Consider the following 20,390-nt stretch of genomic DNA (forward strand, 5'->3'; position numbering starts at 1 on the left):
AAAAAAACATTATAGCCAAACAGTACAAGTGTATAGTGTATAAAGATATATAGATGATAATTTTGGGACCAGAATTGCGTTATAACCATGTTCATTATAACGGGGGGGGGGGGGGGGGGGGGGGGGGGGGGGGGGGGGGGGTACAATGTGGTTTTATGTTAAACATTTGTTCATGCAATTTACCTTACACAATGCAAACAAGCAACAGATTAAAGAATTAAAGAATCAACCAATCAAATCATCAAGTCAATACAGGCTGACAGGTGTGTGGATTCAAAGTAAATAATCAAATTTCCATAAAAGAAAAATATACATTTAGTACGCTGTTACGCGAAAAAAGGGCCCGTAGCGCCGCTGCGCGCAAATGCCAGAAAACGGCGCGGAAGTTTGACAAAGCAAAATAGATCAACTAGATAACTGGGCGCACATGCATAGATGCATTAAAAAGTGACAGGATTTTGACTAAACATTCTGTTTTGAATGTCGTAATTGGCTCATTTAGGAGTTGAATTCCAGAAAAAGGTTTGCATATTTAAATATGTCAGAGTTCCTTCTACAATGTGGAGGTGAAAACTCATTTTCGGTATTTACATTGTAATGCCCTAAGGGCCCTTTTTTGTGTCACGGCCCATACACATGTACATGTATATACCGGTATTTTTGAATGCATACTACTGTATCCAGGATATTTGTCGCTTTTGTTCTTCGTTGTTGTCTTCTTGTTTTTCTTCTTATTATAACTTTCATCTATTGTGATGATTATTGTAGTAATGATTATGATAATGATAGTGATTACTTTATCATTGATGTTAATGTTGCTGTTATCATTGATTGTCATCATTACCATCACCACCATCATGATCATCATCATCATCATTGTTGGTAATGTAATAATGATGATAGTAATGATGATGATGTACTAGCAGTGAGGTAGTTGTAGCAGATACATGATTTATTAGCGTAAATAGACATATTCTTGAATAATTTGTCTCGCACTTCAAGGGGAAAGGGTAAGGGAAGATAGAGGGCAGAAAGGCCACAAAATGAAGGCTGGTGCAGCAGACATGCCCTTTGTTCATGGTCAGAAGCAATTTATTCAACACACTGTGGAAGAATCATGTGACTGTGCAGGGTAATATTTGCTTGACTACACTGCCAAGTTTTGCTGCTGAAACACACAACAACAACAACAACAACAACAACAACAATTCAACAACAACAACAACAACAACAACAACAACAACAACAACAACAACAACAACAACAGCAACAGCAAACACACAGTGAATGATATAATGTAAAAGTGGAAATTTTCGCGGTGTTGAAATTTTCGCGCATTTCGCGCAACCAGAAACTACCGCGAAAATGAAAGCACGCGAATATTTTTGTTAGCCATATGTTCCTGTGCGTGATGTCTTAATTCCGCGGAATTAAAAACATGCGAAATTCTTCTTACCCGGCCAAGCGCGAAATATTAGTCGCGCGAAAATATCCACTTTTACAGTACACTATCTGTAGTCTAGTGACAGATCTTGATGGGTAGGAGATGAGAATATGATGCATGCTTGTTTGAGACAATCCTACTAGTACCTGCATATCCATATGGATACAGCAGTTTTGCAATGTATCTTATCTGTCAAATTTTATATACATACATACCTACCTACCTACCTACATACATATCTTATACATGCATACATACACATACATACATGCATGTACATGAGAGAAATATATCCTCTGCAATCGTAGACATTCATACATAGATATATCCCCGACGCTGTCAAGTTGCATTTGTTGTGGCATTGCCCAGGAGTAATAAATGAAGAATGCTCAGATTTTGTTTCTGGCATTCCACTGTCTCACAATGACCCTATAAACAAAAGATTTATCTTTCTGTCAGCAAATCTACATACAGTGTATTGCATTCGCCAACTTACAGGATGACTTTTGATTTATTACTCATGTTATCTATGTATGTGGCTTCTAAAATCCTCAGCCATGTAGCTGAGAAACCGAGGGGGGTATGTATGCCTTTTGCATTGCAGAGATTTCCTTTTTATCCTCCTCCACTGGTAAACCACCTTCTCATTCGTTCCCTCCCTCTCTCTCCCTCGTCCCCAGGGGAAGGCATGCGACGAGCTCTTACTGCTTCATCTCACCACCTTGCACTACTCCACCTACATCATCACGGTGAAATTCGAGGGGCTGGAAACCCTCCACGCCCCCGTCTCGGCCGTCAATTTCTATGTGAGTGTCTGAGAGGGGGCGACAAAGAGAAGTGCAGTGGTAAAACGTAGCATGTATCTCTCTGCAAATTGAAAAATAGTCTTTGTTTGCAGTATATTTAAAAAAAAAAACAAGAAAGTTTTATTCAGTCATTGTTGGCATGACCAGAATTTATTCCAGCACAATTTGATTCAGAACATAAATGATTATTTTCATCATGCTGATAAAGGCAATGATATGTGTGGCTTTTTTTGTTGCTGTTGTTGTTGTTCACTTTTGATGTTCTTTATCTTCCTCTCCTTTTACTTTTCTTATCATCAGTGATTTGATATTTAACATTTTTTTCATAGCAGCAGCTGCTCAGAATAGACCCATGTATCACAAAAGCAGTGATGGTACTTGAAACAGAGCCCATCGTATTGAATGCAGTGTTACAGTCTTCATTACACAAACATTGTAGGGCTACGCTGCTCTGACATACTGTGAATCGGTCTTAAATTTGCAGCAGATACACATATTCAGATGCCAGGCGCTTTTCATGCTAGTGAAAATCAGTGCGACATTCACAGAAACTTGCTATACAGCTAGTTCTACAGGTATACAGAACGCAACCTGCCTAGATTTTATCTGTTTGACCTAAAGACTGCGGGCAGTGTATTGTCATACATTAATTGTGCTGCTGTTAGGGTTTGTTTAACTCAAGTTTATAAACATTTTTTTTGCTTCTCAGATATTGCAAACCTACTTTACAAGGAAAGGTTAAATGTTAGGTGGGGAGAAATATGTGTACATGTACCTCATGTGACGAAGACACTATTGCTGATGCTAGCTGTATTTTCTTTAATCTCAGCTCGTAAATTGTACAGGAAATATCAACTTTTGATTACTAGTGATGTTAATAAGGCTTGTGATAGACAGCTCAATATCTTGTTTAATAACCTTTTTGGTTTGTTTCTCTCACGTTCTATTTTTCTTTCAGTTCCGTACCTATAATCCAGCCTTTTCAAATATGGTCATCTGGTTCCGATTTGTGTTTCTGGTCACCACATTCATTGTCACGGTGAGTGCAGAAAACATGTTCAATTTCATTTCTCAGCCCTGTCTGATGGAAGTACTGTATACGCTGAATATTTCGCATGGTTTTTATTTTCGCGAATTTCGCGAGTCCGGTGCTATACGCTAAATTAGATTTAGACTCGCAAAATATATGACGTATACAGTATCCATTGTTAAAGGAGACCTCCGGATGATTTTCAGGCTTTTGCATTTCAACATCTATAACCTGGTCATACTGGGTACAGTTACAGAATGTAAAATGTTTGGGATAAGGAATGAGAATGTTTTCAAAATTTGTAACAAATCACAGTGAACGAGGATGATGACATGGTAGCTTCACTTAAAGAATGCATGATTGGGTGTTCAAGGAAGCAGAACAAAAGAAGAAAGCATGCATAAATTCTACACGGGTGAAGTTGTTCATTAGGCAAGTGGAATTACTGGAATATATGAGCTTCTGATGACATCATCCTTGTTCAGTGTATTATGTTTTGGGCTTTTCAGAGCATTTGTTTACCTGCTTTTTTGAAAGACCACAATAAATTCCTCAAATCTATACATTATACTATGGATTTATGTACATGTACTACATGATATGAAATTGTATTAATCATCTGGAATGCCCTTTAAAATACAGTCAAACTACAGTCAAATCAGCCTAATTCAATCTCGCCTCGGTCAAAATATTGGATGATTTGAAGACAAATTCCACTCCCGTTGGCTATTTAAACATGTGTTTGTAAACATGTTTTGTAAGTCAAAGTTCATGTAAGTTGAAGGATTTTCTCTGGTCACTTTGGATTAGACTAAACTCACAAACACTCACACATACATGTATAAATTGTTAAAGATCATGTACACCTCATCAATACTGTCTGTATGCTAAGAATCTTCGGCTGCCGAGGAGCGTCAATAGTGTATTTCTAAAATGATCACGAGGAACTATGAGTGCAACTCCACACTGAACCTAACTTGACTGTAATGAACAAACAGAAAAGCCGAAATGTCATTGAAATTGGAGAAAAATTATAAAGTCACTAATTCTGTGTGTCGTGATGAAGTAGTGAAAATAGCTTGCATTAGCATGCATACTGAAATTTGCAAATTAGATGGAGTTATGATTTTTACCATAAATTCACAAATTTCCCATTGACTAATGCACAAGTCATTAATGCATTTTTCTTTTTTATACCCCCGCCAAACGAAGTTTGAAGGGGGTATATAGGAATCAGCGGACGGTCGGGCGGTCGGGCGGTCGGTCGGTCGGGCGGTCGGTCGGGCGGTCGGGCGGTCGGGCGGTCGGTCCGTTGGTCCGTTGCAAATCTTGCGTCGCGAACTACTTCCTCAGTTTTCAACCGATTCCCATAAAACTTGGCACAGATGTGTGCCTTGGGTTGTAGATGTGCAAGACATATTTTTTGACAGTACCCAAAAGTACGTTGCCATGGTAACGGCATATTATGGGCAAAAATGGGTACAAATCTTGCGTCGCGAACTCCTCCCACAGTTTTTGATCAATTTTTATGAAATTAGGTACAGATGTTCGTCTGAATATGTTAATGTGCAAGACACATATTTCCGCAGTGGCAAAAAGTGCGTTGCCATGGTAACGGCATGTTATTGGTAAAATATAGGGCAAAATGCTTCATGGCAAAACTGCTTCATCAGTGTTCTTCCAATTCTCATGGAATTCATATTGAATGTTTGTCTTAGGATATAGGTCAGCATGACACATTTCTTGACAGTGACAAAAAGTATGTTGCCATGGTAACAGCTCACATATTATGAGCCAAAATGATGGAAAATTTTGTGTTGCAAACTACTTCCTCAGTTTTTGCCCAATTTCCATGAAACTTGGTACAGATGTGTGCCTTTGGTTGTAGATGTGCAAGACGCATTTTTTGACAGTACCCGAAAGTACGTTGCCATGGTAACGGCATATTAATGGCAGAAGATCAAGGAAAGATCTTGCGGATTTAACTACTTCCTCAGTTTTTTGACCAAAGCTTATGAAATGTGGCACACACCTTGATCTTGGTGGGAAGATGTGGAAGACATATTTTTCAGACATGTCGGAAGCTGCGTTGCCATGGTAACGGCATATAAATGGCATAAGATCAAGGAAAGCTCTTGCGGATTGAACTACTTCCTCTGTATTCAACTGAAGCTCATGAAATGTGGCACACACATTGGTCTTGGTGGGAAGATGTGCAAGACATATTTTTTGGACGTGTCGGAAGCTGCGTTGCCATGGTAATGGCATATTAATGGTGGAAGATCAAGGAAAGATCTTGTGGATTGAACTACTTCCTCAGTTTTTGACAAAAGCTTATGAAATGTGGCGCACACAATAGTCTTGGTGGGAAGATGTGCAAGACATATTTTTCGGACGTGTCGGAAGCTGCGTTGCCATGGTAACGGCATTTAAATGGCAGAAGATCAAGGAAAGATCATTCCTTGGGTAAGACTGTCGTCACGGGGCGGGGGTATTAATCACCTTAAGTGATATTTCTAGTTTAACCTTGTAATTGAAAAAGAGAGATTCAATATGCCCTTTCCACCAAATTAATGCACAGTTAAATTGATGCAGAGTTGTAATAACTGAGTAGAGATAATTTTTAAAGGGGAAGGAGTTATGGGTACTAAGTTTATTCTTGGGGAAGGAGTTGTGGATACTGAGTTTATTCTTGGCGGAAAAAAAAGAGAGAAATCACAATGTTTTTAATGCCAAGAGGGGAGTTATAATAGATGACCTTGTAGTCTAGTATATAAGGAATATTTGTGGCTTTCATGTATAAGGCAAACATTTGTTCACATCTCAAGGACAAAGTACAAACATGTGATATCAATCCGGTTTTCACTTTGCACAATTCAGTGCAAATAATTAATCACTCATTACTTAAGTGGTGCCTCAACAGCTTTTGCTGCGTCTTAACTGTAAGGGACCTGTCACCAATCTCAATTCCTCCGATACACACATGTCTCCAATTGTGGTTTAGTCTGATTTGTGGATTATAGACCTGCTCTTGCTCATCAAGACATTGTAAGTGAGCATACATAATTCAGTTGCATTTTATCGGGAGCCAGATGTCTGATTTATCTCAATGATGTCCTGCGTACCAGGGTCAGCAGATTCCGTTGTATGGAGTGACCGAAAGCAGTTAGAGCGGTCGTCAATCTTAATTTGATTCTGCTCATTATCTAATTTCATGGACCACCGAGCAAGCCGAGATAGAAATACCTACATTTGTACAAGGACAAACTCTTGATGCGGTGATTTTTTCGTAGGAGGGGAAACATGCAACAGTATTAGTGCTCAAGTAGAATCAGATGGAATTCGCAGATCAAAGCAAATTTTCCATCAGTTGTCAATAAACGGTAATGAGTACAACAGCATGTGTAGAAATGTTTGTAAAACAATATGCTTGTGGTGGGATGTTTTGAAGAAAAAGATTTCCTGCGTCCAGTATTCATACAAACCTGTAGCCCTTTGAAAATTTGGTGTATGTTTGTATAGCCTTTTTTGCAGCCTTATAGCAAATGTTTTATGGTATTTTTTTGGACAAATTTATCTGCTGTCGTGCTAACTTAACAGGAGAATTATTCATGGGCAAGCATTGATTTTAAACTTTGGTGAATGTTAGCACATGTGCATGCAAAACTTGACATTTTAAAGGAACTGTAAAGTACTGGTTGAGGTGGAGATTCAGGTTTATAACATTTCTAAGTGAGATAATGACAAACCTCTTATGAAATATGAAAGAGCATGTAATTTTAAGAAGGATTCAATGTTTATTTGATGATAATTGGTTTTCAAATGGCTGAGATATCCAAAAAAGTGATAATAATAAAAGGCGACATGCCACGCCTTTTATTAGGATCTCTTTGTTTCACCTTGTTTATGGATATCTCAGCCATTTCAAAACCAATTTTCATCAAATAAACTTTTGATACCCCTTAGAATTGCATGCTCTTAGACATCTTATAGAGTGGTTTCTGAATATCTCGCAAAACCTTAAAAGCTAAATCCTCACCTCAACCAGAATTGTACAGTCCCTTTAAAACTTCATTGCATAAAAACACTCTCTGATCAGCCACTGTTTTATACTTTCTTTGTTTCAGTGTTTATTTGCTCACTCGTTGCGGAAATTCTCGATGCGGGACTGGTCGATTGAGCAGAAGTGGCTCTCTGTCTTACTGCCCCTGCTTCTGCTCTATAACGGTGAGAGACTTAATGATAAAATGTGTTGTTTTGACTGGAAATTTGATATAGAACTCTCCTCGGATTTATAGTAGACTCTTTCTTATTATTCCATTTTGGGGGGATGTTCATTGCTGATCCACATTTCTACAACAAGCACTGCATTATAAACCCTCTCAGCAGTGACTTTAGCATGGTGCTGTTAAGGATGTTAGAATATTTCTCTTTCTCAATGAAAGCATGATCAGATGTGTTTGAGATTCATTAAAGGAGAAGTGTCATGTGTGCTTGGAGGCGACATTAAAGGGATATTGCCCTAGAAACAGAAACAAATGGGTTGAAAATATACTTCAGCCCTTGGAAAAGAAATCATGTTTGATAAATTGTGTTTGTCTTTTCAACCTCTTGATGTTTGTACCATGATTATAGATTTCCAGTTTAATTGAGGGTAAAAGTTTGAAGATAAAGATGACATTTGTCCTTTCAATGACACCATCTATCATTATAAACTTGATGTGATGACAACATTGAATGTCCCCCCCACAGATCCCATCTATCCGCTGACATTGCTGGTAAATAGCTCCATACCGATGCTCATCGACAACATCACCCAGGCCACCTTCCTCTGTGCGCTCCTTCTGTTCTGGCTGTGTGCATACCATGGCATCCGGCAGGTAACCATGACAACGAAATAGCCACCATACCTCCTCTTTTCCCATTAGTCATTTTTTTTTCCATGTCCTTGCCATCATTCTGAAAGATGAGGCATCCCAGATGCTTTTGTAGTTTTTGCTTTTCTTTATATTCCATTTTGTCAATGTGTTGCTGGTCATTGCTATTCTAAAGAAGTTATGTTGTGAGGGTACTTTTGTTTCGTGTAACTATTATTTACTATTATAATCCAGGGGCAGATCCAGGAATCCTGTAGGGGGGGGGGGGGTGCAACTAATATTTCTGGTGCCACTTCCGGGTTTCAGTTCATTTTTTTCTTTTTATTTCTTTTATTTTTAACGAAAATTAAAGGGGGGCGCACGCCCGGTGTACCCCCATCTGGATCCGCCACTGTAATCTATTCGAGGCATTTTTGCGACACCTAAAAATGCCTGTGTTTGTCCATTTGATTTCCACGTGCAGTATCAAAGCATTAAGTAAGGAAACATAGAGGCTAATGTATTAATTCCCCACAGGCTATTGTAGAAAAGGGTATTGTATTTTTGTCTTGTCTGTTGCACTACATGCATGAACTCTTGCGAAAAGCATGCAAACATGCTATTTTGTTTTTTTAGTGCAGAGTCTATTTCAAATTCTAGTAGAAGTACCGGTACTAACTACTTTTTGCAGTTTATGCCCTTTCTAGATCCATTATGATTATAGATAATAATGATTGTATTTGATGGAATAATGTATGAATGTAATTTCTTGCAGAGGAATATTCTTTCATGGAATACCACGGAATGTTGCACTCATTCAGGCCAATATTTCCTGGTACCCCATTGCCATCAAGTATAATGTGATTATTACCATGATGTATTCATTACATCTGTAGTCCTTTCTGCATTAGCTGATGCAAATATATACACAGTATGGATAAACTATTCTGGCACAAGGATTGATTTTAAAATGAATGTGTGTGTGTGTGTGTGTGTGTGTGCATTTTTTTTTTTTTTTTTTGGGGGGGGGGGGGGGAGCTGGTGCGAATGGAATAGGAAACAAAAATACTGAAACTATATTTTATTTCCAATAACATACCAAATAAAGAAACTTGTAAGAATACATGATGTTGACAACACTGTGTGAACAGTAGGGTCCTAAAGATTAACATTTATGGAAGTTTTCACTTTACTCTAACAAATGATATGCCCCTACAAATAGATGACAAAGCAATAGATAAACCAAAATTGAACGACCCACTAGACATGAAAACTATACGTATCCCAGAAAACATTTATTAAGAAAAAACTACTCAAATAGTTTTTGTGTGTTGATACATCTAGTGTGCTTTACATTTTTTTTTTTTTAAATCCATTGCCACCTCCAGTTGATGCTGTTGGATGGAAATTTGATTTGACTGCTGTTTAGTGATGTGTTTATAATTATTGTGCAGTGGTTAGACACTGAATCAATGGCGATAGGTGTCAACATCCATCAATCTGATACCTACCGTGTCTCATTGTTTCTCGGCTGTGTTTACAGAGTGACAGGAAGTGGGTGAAATTCTACCTTGCCAAGCTATTAATAGTCGGCGTCCTGTGGGTGTCGACGCTCGTCTTGTCGTCGTGGCAACTCTACTGCAGTCTCTACGACCCCACGTTCAACTACAAGGTCGATTCGGGAGACTTCATCGTAAGTACGGTACTCTCACTATGATCGGGTGGCTGACAGAAAGTTTGCGGCTCGCTTTTTGACCTCTAAACAATCACACGTTCTTTGCCAACATCCTCTTGCTGCTTTGTCACATGTCATTAGTACATCTTTCTGAGTGATTATGGCCAAATATGGCTAATCATTACTCCATCAAGAGGATGTTGAAAATTCTTTTGGAAATAGGCACAAGAAACTTGCATCATTTTCTGCATCAAGATTGATGCCAATCATTCTCTGCCAGCCATATGACAAAAGAGTAGTATCATGTGTCCATGAGATGTAACATCTTTGTGATGTCTGGACACTTTGTTTGTCATGCACCTAGTGTAAAAATGTTGCTTCGTGTACTACTTAAGAAAGCATACGAAAGAAAAATAGGAAACTAAAGAGCTATTTTGTCTTAAAACACATCTTCTTTAACAAAATTAATAAAGAGTTACAAATTAAATCTGTTAAAACTTGCAAAATTCCTACTTCAAATTTAGATATTGTCATATTTCACAACTGCTTGTACAGCTCAAAAAATTCAAGCCACAATGAGGATTTGATGATGATTCACAATTCAGTTAAAAACCGAGTATTTCGTTGTGTGCATGGCCAGTTGTCGTTACAGCGCTTCCCTGCGCATGACGGATTGTCATTAGGGTATGGGAGTGCACGTAGGGTTAACAGCATTCTGCCATGCGCAGGGAGGTGCACTAACAGCAATCTTCCAGGTACAGGGAAAAGCTGTATTGACAAATCTACCATGTGCACGACAATTTAATCTTACAGACATTTCAGAGGCTTGTATGAATGATGAAATCAAACAAAAGTCAGACTGACTATTTTTGAATGACTGAATTTCAAGAAAGCCAATGTGACCCTTGAACTTTGACCCCTGTGCAGGGCATGGTCATCTTCTTCCTGGTGGTTGGTGGGTTCTACATCCTCTATCTGCTCTTCCTCGTCATCCGGGCCTTCACAGAGCTCAGATCGCTTCCATACATGAGTGAGTACCATGGCAACGCATCATCGTTTTATCACAGATCTCCTGGTGATGGAGATCTTCCCTGTGACTTCAGCAGTAGTGATGATAAATGCCTGCACCAGTGGTTTGTTTGCTGTGCTTTGAATAGCAAGGTTTAGGGTTCTTAGTGCTGCTGTCACCCTTTTGATCCTAAAACTGGATAATTCATTGGCAACGCCTTTCACGACCCTTCTATTCCTTGTAATTGTGTTTTTATTAGACCCATGACAGTGAGACTTCTCTTTCGGACACTTTTATCGCCAGTTCTCAATGTTAAAAGCCTTCATGCAAAATCTCTCTTGCACTTGCACATATTGGTGTAATGTATAAACTTAGTTTTCTCCCAAAGTCTGTTTTAAAGTCAATCTATAATGCTATAATTTTACCTCATTTGTATTATGGAATAACTGTTTGGGGCAATGCTCACGAATGTTACATTCAAAGACTTTTAATGCTTCAAAAACGTGCAATACGAATCATTTCCCATGCCACTTTTCTTGCCCATACCCAGCCACTTTTTTTATCCCTGAAGATATTGCAGTTGAATGATATGTACAAATATCAAGCTGGCATTTTTATGTATTTGTGTAAAAATCGTTTATTACCAAAGACTCTCTTAGATTTGTTCACTTTTAATAATCAAATTCATAATTATAGCACGTGATCCGCGAATGATTTTCACCTACCTCTATCCCGTACTTCTTTTTATCAACGATCTATCATTTACATTGGTCCTACCCTGTGGAATTCTCTCCCCTGTGCAATTCGTAATGCTAACTCTTTGAATACATTTAAATCTGGTTATAAAAAAATTCTCTTTTATAATTATAGCCAAACTCATTGAGGTCAAGAGTATAATCTTTTATTCTTTATGATTCAAGACATCCCGTATTTTGTTGTCATTGTGTGCTTTGTTTTGTCTTGTCTTGTCTTGTCCTGTTCCTACATTTTACTTCAATTGAACACACTATAGATAAATGTAATTGAAATTGAATGAATGATTTTAGGTCAGCTAAAAATAAGGGACATTTCCTTTCTGGCTGCTACCTTCCATAGCATATCTGTTAAACCTATTCATATATGTGTTATTGTCAATCTATTTCTGTTGTTTTTTTTCCTTTTCACTGTATGATATGTTCGTAGTCGTATCCGAATATTGATGTATGCATTGTTTTTTAATATGTTCCATGCTTTGGTGAAATAAAGAAACTTGAAACTTGAAACTTGGCATCAATTTTGACTGGTTATTTTGAATTTCATTAGTGTAAATAGTTAATTTTGTTTTTTTTTTGTGTGTGTTTTTTAAAATTTGCTAGCAGACGTGGAATCAACATCATGCACTGCAAAGGTATATTCATAAATGATTTTTTGTTTTGTTTTCCCGAATCAAGAGATTGTTTTGAAAGTGCTCAGTAGAATCTGTATGGATTCCTGTGTCACTTAATAGCTTATAACAAACCTGTTCATGTGCTCAGAAGTACTGAAGTGCAGTTTGTTAGAATGTGTATAATAATGTTATAATATTGCTACTATCCCTTCTGTCTACCATACCTTTTATGTGATTTTCCTCTCTCTTTCAGATTTGAGACTCAAAGTCATGACGATTCTAATGCTGGCGGTCGTAGCAGCAACGTAAGTTTGTGCAGAAGGCTATGACAATGCTGTTCTGTGTGAAGTTAACCCTTTATGTGCAAAGCTTAACATGCTATGCTTTTTCATCAACATTTAGTAATACAGCCAGATTGGCTTTATTGTAAAGTTAGGAAGCCCATTCAAGTGTGCCTTGATGTTAGTCTCAGTCTCTGGGCAGGCCATGGTGACATAATATTGATTAGGGGGATTAGGTAATCTCTATTCAGGGACAATAAGTTTCCCAGACATCCCTGCCAGTTGGCAAGGAAAACATCCCAATGTATATGCTAATCGGCAAATACCAGGTATTGTGCGGTAAGGATTAGGTAGTCAAAAGTGGTATTTTGTGAAGCACTTATGAGTGGGGGATGTTTAGGGGAAATTCTCTATTAAACTGTAGGAGTGTTTGCCAAACAATGCTATGCTGAAGTATCAGACGTTTCAGATTTGGAGCTGTTGTACATTTAATGATTTCTTTTTTTCAAATATGTAAGCAAAGGGGGAAAAAAAATGAAGTAATCTGTTTTGTGTCTTCTGTGTGTTCTTGTACATGTATGAGGTACTCCTGGGCACCATTTCAGGAAGTTGTCAGCCCTGACAAGTTATGCGTATCCGACAATTTCAGTGAAATCTCTGGTTTAAATTGGTTGAGAAGCTCTGGTCACTGACTGTTACTATGGTAAATTGCCACAGACTTACAACTTGTCAGGGCTGACAACTTTCATGAAACTGTGCCCTGTACTCCTACATTTTTTTGGGAATATGCATTACTTGCTCACAGCAGTTACAGAAACGTTCTTGGAGTACATAGTAAACACAGTCTATTGCAGACAGTTTATGAAGTCTGTTCAGTTTGCGCTTCACTTTCTGTTGCTACTTCATACATTGTACAGGACCACAATCACAGTAATGAGGTACGGCGTCAACATTCTCAACGAGAACTTTGTAACGGAGCTCTCGACGTACTACAACAACTATATCCTTTTTCACTGCATTCAAATCTGATTATAGTCATCACAGTCTCATTGTATAGCTGTTGCCATAGTAACCTGTGACATTTTGGCTCTGAATGAGCTTGCATTTCTATGGAGGGGCATTCACCAACTCAGTTGGTTTGGATGGTAATGGATGTTTGTGCTGAATTCTGAACAATGAGAAAAGGCAGTAGATAGGTTGGTAATTAATAAATTCATGCATCCTTCCCAATTTTTCAATGCCAAGTCAAGCTTGATATTGAAGGTAATGATAAATTTCACATTTTAACCTTTAACCCTAACTAGGCCGGGGGGGGGCCTCCGAGGCCCCCTCGACGTTCCGCGTGATGTATCGCTAACGCAAAAAGCTATCGCCGCGACGTTTCATGACTTTTTTCTTTTGAGTCTCCCGCATCTTTTGACACCAAATTTGCCATGCCCGGGTGCGCGGTTTCAAAGTTGCGCATAAATATGTACGTGCATGTTAAACCAAAAATTGCTCAAAAACGTGAATTTGTGTACAATTTCAATGCAAACTGTGCTTACAGGCAAATTTCATAAAAGCATGATTATTTGGGGGTTTTATTGATTAAAATCAAGTAATAGCATATTTTCTTGTTCAGAACAATGTTGCGGAAAAGTTTCATCGAAAAAACAATGAAAAACAAAGTTGAAAAACAAAAAATATATAAGAAATTCAAAAAACAATAAAATACTTAGGACATTTTTTCTGATGCCGCAATTTTGTTCTCATATTTGCTCAGGACACTAAAAAGAATATTTACACAAAAATGTGCCCATTTTGAGCTTTATTTAGTGATTTATACCAAATTGTCTGATTTCATGCATCATTATGCATAAATTAGCATAATTTAGCATAAATGATAATTTTGTAAAAATTCAACTTCGTGGTACCATAGATTACGTCATAGTCAATGTGTGTGCCAATTTTCGTCACGATCGCACGGTCGATGGCCGAGATGTGGAGGGGGGACCTGGGAGGCCCCCCCCGGCTCTATGATCTACCTAAATAGCCCGGCCTAGTTAGGATTAAGGTGAAGAACCTTCTGTTGCCTAATATCTTGAATTAACCCCCCAAATTAGACTGCAAAGCACTTTTGCGTGTGTGTGTGAGGGCAATCAATATGAGTTATATAGTATATAATAAGACTGATGTGAGTGCTCTGGCTTTTTGATATTCTTTATTAACTTATTCTTCTCACAACTCTCTGAAAGCCTTCAATGCCCCCAAACGAAATCCTTTTTGCCTCTCGCCAAAGAACAGACAGGTTGGTAATCTGCCTGTGCAAAAACAGTCAAGCATGTGCCCCATTTCATGGCCAACATTGAACAATGAAAAATATCAGTTGGACTTGAGATATGAATTGCGCATGCGCTGGGCTCACAAAATCTTTTGTTATACACGTATAAAGCGCGCCCAAATAGGTTCAGCGAAAGTCAAAATCTAGTGACCGTATAAACCTTGATTGCGCTTTACCTCTTTATGCAAGTTTTATTGCAAAACAAGTTCGCTATAATGTTTGAAGAGGTAAATTAGACAAATCAAAAGCATGCAGTTTTGTTACAAAAAAGAAGAGATCATATTGATTGACAAAACTCTTATCTTTCCATCAAAGTCATTTTTCTGGTGAGCATAACACAAATAAACAAGAATGTAGGTCACAAAATAAATGCAGACACTCTGGTCTACATTTCTGAATCTGGTGTACCAGGTTCCAGTATATGAGTTGACTTGATGGAAACGTGGTATAACAGATTCTTGTAAAGAACAGGTTTAAAAAAAAGAAGGAAAGATTGGGCCCATGCAATCATTGATAGATTTTGTCATGTGGGAAAGTTGCTTCCCTATGATCTATGGACAAGTTTGGCCATTGTATGGTATCGTCCAGTTTTGTTGTTCTGGTCAACCCCTGACCTTTCCTTGACCTTCTGACCTCACGTGCTGAGTTTTTAGCCTTCTACAGTCTGCTAAACTGTTATCTCTACACCATGGCGTTTGTCTACTCTCCCTCCAAGAATGCACATAAAGGTGAGTCTCGGCAGTTTGCTTTGCATGTATGCATATACAGGTATACTCATAGAAATAATGCAAATTAGTCAAAAACACTTGAGAAATCTCTGCCCAGTTTATGCTTTACCACTAAACATTCATTGATCAAATTATTACAATATTCCATGTAAGTATTCCCTGTTTGTTGTTGTTGTTGTTGTTGTTGTTTTTTTGCAAATGCAATTTGTGTAATTGCTCTTTTTCAGCGATTGTTTCATCGTGAGGTGAAATCTTCAAGCTCAGCTTTCAATTAGTAATCATTTGGTCTGTCACTGTCATTTAAGCATTTTTAAATTATACATAACGTGTAATTAATCTATTACCCTCCATTCCACTTGCATATATTAAGTGCTTTTTTGTATCTTTTTGAATTCATTATTATCTGATGTCTTATTGAACTTTTCATTGAGACGGCATGAAAATGTGAAAAGGCAGGGAGACCCACTTCAGAACCTGTGTGACTCTACTTCTTTTTAACTGCGTCTTTCTTCCCCGTAACAGATACATATTTCAAAGACAACCCGACTTTCTCCATGCTGAATGAGTCAGAGGACGAACTGATTTACGGGTGAGTGAAAACGAATGGTTTACGACATGTATTTCGCCAGTATAATAGTTCATGAAAGCTGCCCTGTAAGACAATAGGGAGCTTTAGATTTTGACGCGTGGACGTTCAGAGGGAAAAGAACATGTTTTGAGCATGCGCAGAAGCACGCGTCAAGTTGATCTATTTTTAGCTTGCGTCGCCCGAGTTTTTCACTATGCGTACTGGGCTATTTTTACGCCCGCACAGTTTGCAACGTAGAGAACTACTTCATGCACCGATCATATGGGGGCGCCATTTTATTTTTTATATGTTGCGTCCCAGCGTAATCTAAAGCTACTTTTTGACACGACGCAGGGGAGAGGAGAACGTCCAGCTCAAGCGTCGTCTCAAACATCCGCGCGTCAAAATCTAAAGCTCCCTAATTTTGCGTGTGGTTGAACTCCTGATTGCCAACAACATTGACAGAACTCAAAAAAAGTATAAGCACTTTTCAAAGAGGCAAGTTGTGATTCCCCACCTTCGAGATGATATAAAATGTATTACATGTAATGTGAAGCAATGCTTTATTGAGTTATTAATTATGCAAGTATCAGACAACTTAGAATAATAAAGAGGCATCAATTTTAAGAATAAAGAGACTGCTGAATATACCATGGTATCGGCCAGGGAGCAGCTGATCAACAAGGCATGAAGTGGAAGTGTTGCTGCTCCCTTGAATCTTGCAGTAAATAGTGTCAAGAAATCTGCACAAATAATTGGATAAGGGAAGATCTTGCCATATTGTGACTTTTTGTTATTGTTATGATTACCCAAGATAGTTTTGCCCCATTTGTCTAATTTTGCCCATTTTTGCCCAACCCCCCCCCCCCCCCAAGCTTCTTCTCTCTGCTAGGTTTGGAGAATTGATTCCTGATGACAAACCTGCTTGAATGCAAAATTCAGTGTAATCATATTTGGTCGTTGATTTTTTTTTCCAGAGTCAAAAGCAGTCAGTGATCAAAATAACTGCTCAGAAAGAAAATATAATGATAAAGATTGCCAACTTATTCTATGATTTCATTGTTGTTTATTTATGAAGAATGGAAGAAATATGAAATATGGTGATTGATTGTGCTTGATTTACTTCATTGTCTTCAAGGGAAATGCTTTGTACATTGGATATTACAACAAATTATTCATAAAATATACTCCAAGTACATACAATGACATTTCACAAACTGGAACTGAAACTGAAATAGATTGACATACAATATCGCAGACACCATCACAATTTGATATATTGATCAAATGTGTCACTAATTTGTTATCCCCCTGTCTAAATTGTTTATTATTCTTCTAGAAGTGACAGCGATGACAATGTACACACCTCCCTGACCGGTAATAACAGACATCTGTCCAATGAGGAGGAGTAAGGGGGTGCAGAGTCGCATCCTTTTTCACCAAGCCACATCCTACACATAGGCTGCACCCCACTCAGACCACGCCCTGCCCGGACCATGCCATACCATGACCACACCCTATCCCAGCAACGCCCTTATCAGCCACGCCCTTCCACTCTCCATACTGGTCTATTTATCATCAGCGATGCCATCCTCTGAGATGATGAGACCATTTAGATAATATAGCTATACTTTTGGTTTCAAGTAGAGTGCGAGAGCCTGCTGTTGGCATTTTTTCCAATATTTTTGTCAAACTTAAAGTGTACATATAGCCAACATGATGTTGTCTTTTATACACAGTGGTTTGGCTGGCAGTACATTCAGTGACGAGTGGCATTTTGGCATTTTGTATTCTGAGAAGATTTTTGTGTCTTTTACTCTATGTCTCAGTCGAGTTGATGAAACCCAAATCTAGTAGGTAAGCTCCCATAATGCATCAAGGGCTCATGCAACATAAAGCAACAGAGGAAGGCACCTCTTACATGAATACATGAGATGGTATAGTTCTGATTGAGATGGGGATTCAGCTTTTAACATTTTGTGAGTTGATTAGAAACCATGATATGTATATGAAAGAGCATACATTTCTAAAAGGAATTCAAAGTTTATTTGGTGAAATTTGGTTTTGAAATGGCTGAGATATCCACAAACAAAGAGGTTCTAATTAAAGCTGGGTCCCACTTTTTATTGGGACTGACCCACATTTGATTAGAACCACTTTGTTTTACTTTGCTTTATGAGGAGACCAAGCAGGGTCGCATTTTCAATTTTGATGTGTGCACTTCCAGTAATGCAGGGGTACTGTGCAGTGTGTGTATGCTGTGCACTGGTACAGCATAAGTAGAGACTTTTTTTGCAGAAATTGAATAGTGTCGACGCTGTTGGAGCTTTTACATTTGTATACGATAGCGGGAATTCACTAGACATGACAAGATCCGACAATTTGTCTCAATTATCCAGTCATCTTTATCTGTTCCTATATGAATGAACATCTCTGTAGAGACAGTAATGTTTTGGAGTTGGTATTTATCCTAATTTCCTTTTTCCATTCTCTTCTCTTATTTATAACATATCAATGAGTTTTTGTTTGCATTTGTGTTTATGTGTTTATGTTTGCGTAGTTTTGGCAGCACACTAAAATTGAAAGAAATGTGATATAATAGAAGTTGTGTTTCTTTTTTTCCATCAAATGTACCAAGGTGTAGTACATTGTTGTCACATACATAGCAGACTCATCAGTTTTCTGTTCTTGCAGAATGTGGATGAAGTCATGTTATGTTTTGTGTGTACAACTTCTAAATATCTCGAAGAGCGTACAGCGGCACAGTGAGTAGTCTTCCACAACTTTTTTACAGAGCGGAAACAAAGATTTAACTGTAGAGGGCAGCATCACTTTTGCTGTTTAAAAAGCCAGCTCCTCATGTCTCAAATACCACAAAAAAAGGCCAAGTATTTCTTCACATAGATTTCTCTTTTCAATGAAAGTGCAGTCAGCTTGTCTAGTCCCATTTCAGAAATTCCAGGTGTTTCTATCCATTTTCATGCTTTTTATTTTAAGGTTTTCTATTATTGTCATTCCACCCAAGCACTTGTAAGAGAATCAAATCAAATGTTTACTTAACTTGTCCTTACCATTGCAGTGAGAAATGTATTTTGACTGTCCTTGTTTATATCTCTGCAACATATGGTGACCAAAGAATCTTTGCCTGCCCCATGTTGGGTTATAATCAGAAGCTTTAGGGAGGCTGAAAGGATGGCTTATAGAATTTTGCTTGCCAGTGGTATTTTTTGGTGCCACTGACAGTGGAACACGCTTTTGGTACCCATCTAGAATGAGTGTCTTTTTGTTTTGTCTTCTTGTATATCAACACAGTCTCAACCAGTGAAATGATATTACTGTGTGGGGAGTATCATGTGTTTGAAAAAGAATTTCAATATAGATTCCACACCTGTACACTCAATTCCATGTTGAAAGAGAAGAGTGACCCCTCAGAAAATCAGGAAGTATTACTGAGGTGCGTTCAGTCGGAAAATAGTATACTCTGTAAACCAGTATTGATATGCTATTCAAGACTGTAAAGCAACCAGAACATGAAAGGGGTGGGACTGCAGAGTCTTCTTTGTAGTGAAAAGCTTTTGTTGGACCAGAAATTACTTAATAATTACGTTTTGGCGGAAAAGATGGATTTTAGTGAGTGACAAAACTGTCAGTTGAAAAGAAATGACAAATATTTGCGCAAGATTTATGATGAAATTACTTCTATTATGAAGCTGAAAACATCAGATTGGAATTAAGTAGGTAAAATGAATCAGACTTGCAAATTATTTGCCTTGATGTCAAGGACCTTGATGTCAAAAACTATGTCTTTTACTGTACACTCTGGCCCTCCTTTTTTTCTTGTGCATAATTTTCGTCAAAATTGATGTTCAGTAATTTGGCGAGGTCTGGACCACAACACTGTGTTCAGTCTAAGTCAGGTTTTCTCACAAAATTCTTCATTGATTTGTCATATATGATTTGTCTTTGTCAAGTTATTTCTGTAACCTTCACTTTGAATACCATTTCATGTTTTGACTTTCACGCAAAGAGTTTCAACTCTGAATTTTTGTTATATTTGTAGTTGCTTTTTCCTTGCTTTCTTTTTTTAAAACACTTTTTTTCCTCCAGTTTGTATGATATCATTAGAGATTTTTATTTGACTGTCTTCAAGTGCTCATTGGAATAGTGTGGGAATTGTTTAGAAAGGATATATTAACTTGTGTTCAGTGCAATAGAAAAACTTTCTCTGTGAACCATTTTTTTTTTTGGGGGGGGGGGGAGATGAAAGGAGGTGGGAGATGTGTATTATTTTCTTTCCTTGTTTTTTT

General features: G+C 38.0%; 1 protein-coding gene across 1 annotated transcript in view; it reads left to right on the top strand.

Annotated features, from left to right (window-relative positions):
• LOC139730767 (transmembrane protein 181-like) overlaps positions 1 to 19,898 on the top strand; it is a 43,116-nt gene extending 23,218 nt beyond the window's left edge. Inside the window, exons 6-16 of the mRNA XM_071641632.1 lie at positions 2,125 to 2,250; positions 3,209 to 3,289; positions 7,408 to 7,507; positions 8,033 to 8,160; positions 9,680 to 9,829; positions 10,739 to 10,841; positions 12,440 to 12,491; positions 13,385 to 13,467; positions 15,426 to 15,515; positions 16,038 to 16,104; positions 17,423 to 19,898. Coding sequence (XP_071497733.1) covers positions 2,125 to 2,250; positions 3,209 to 3,289; positions 7,408 to 7,507; positions 8,033 to 8,160; positions 9,680 to 9,829; positions 10,739 to 10,841; positions 12,440 to 12,491; positions 13,385 to 13,467; positions 15,426 to 15,515; positions 16,038 to 16,104; positions 17,423 to 17,495 — 1,053 coding nt within the window. The 3' untranslated portion in view covers positions 17,496 to 19,898. The remainder of the gene's footprint in view (positions 1 to 2,124; positions 2,251 to 3,208; positions 3,290 to 7,407; positions 7,508 to 8,032; positions 8,161 to 9,679; positions 9,830 to 10,738; positions 10,842 to 12,439; positions 12,492 to 13,384; positions 13,468 to 15,425; positions 15,516 to 16,037; positions 16,105 to 17,422) is intronic.
• The last annotated feature ends 492 nt before the right edge of the window (positions 19,899 to 20,390 follow it).

The sequence above is a fragment of the Diadema antillarum genome, unplaced genomic scaffold, assembly GCF_040938485.1.
Source record: "Diadema antillarum isolate AM-2024a unplaced genomic scaffold, OU_Dant_1.0 scf00000022, whole genome shotgun sequence".
NCBI classification, from domain to species: Eukaryota; Metazoa; Echinodermata; class Echinoidea; order Diadematoida; family Diadematidae; genus Diadema; species Diadema antillarum.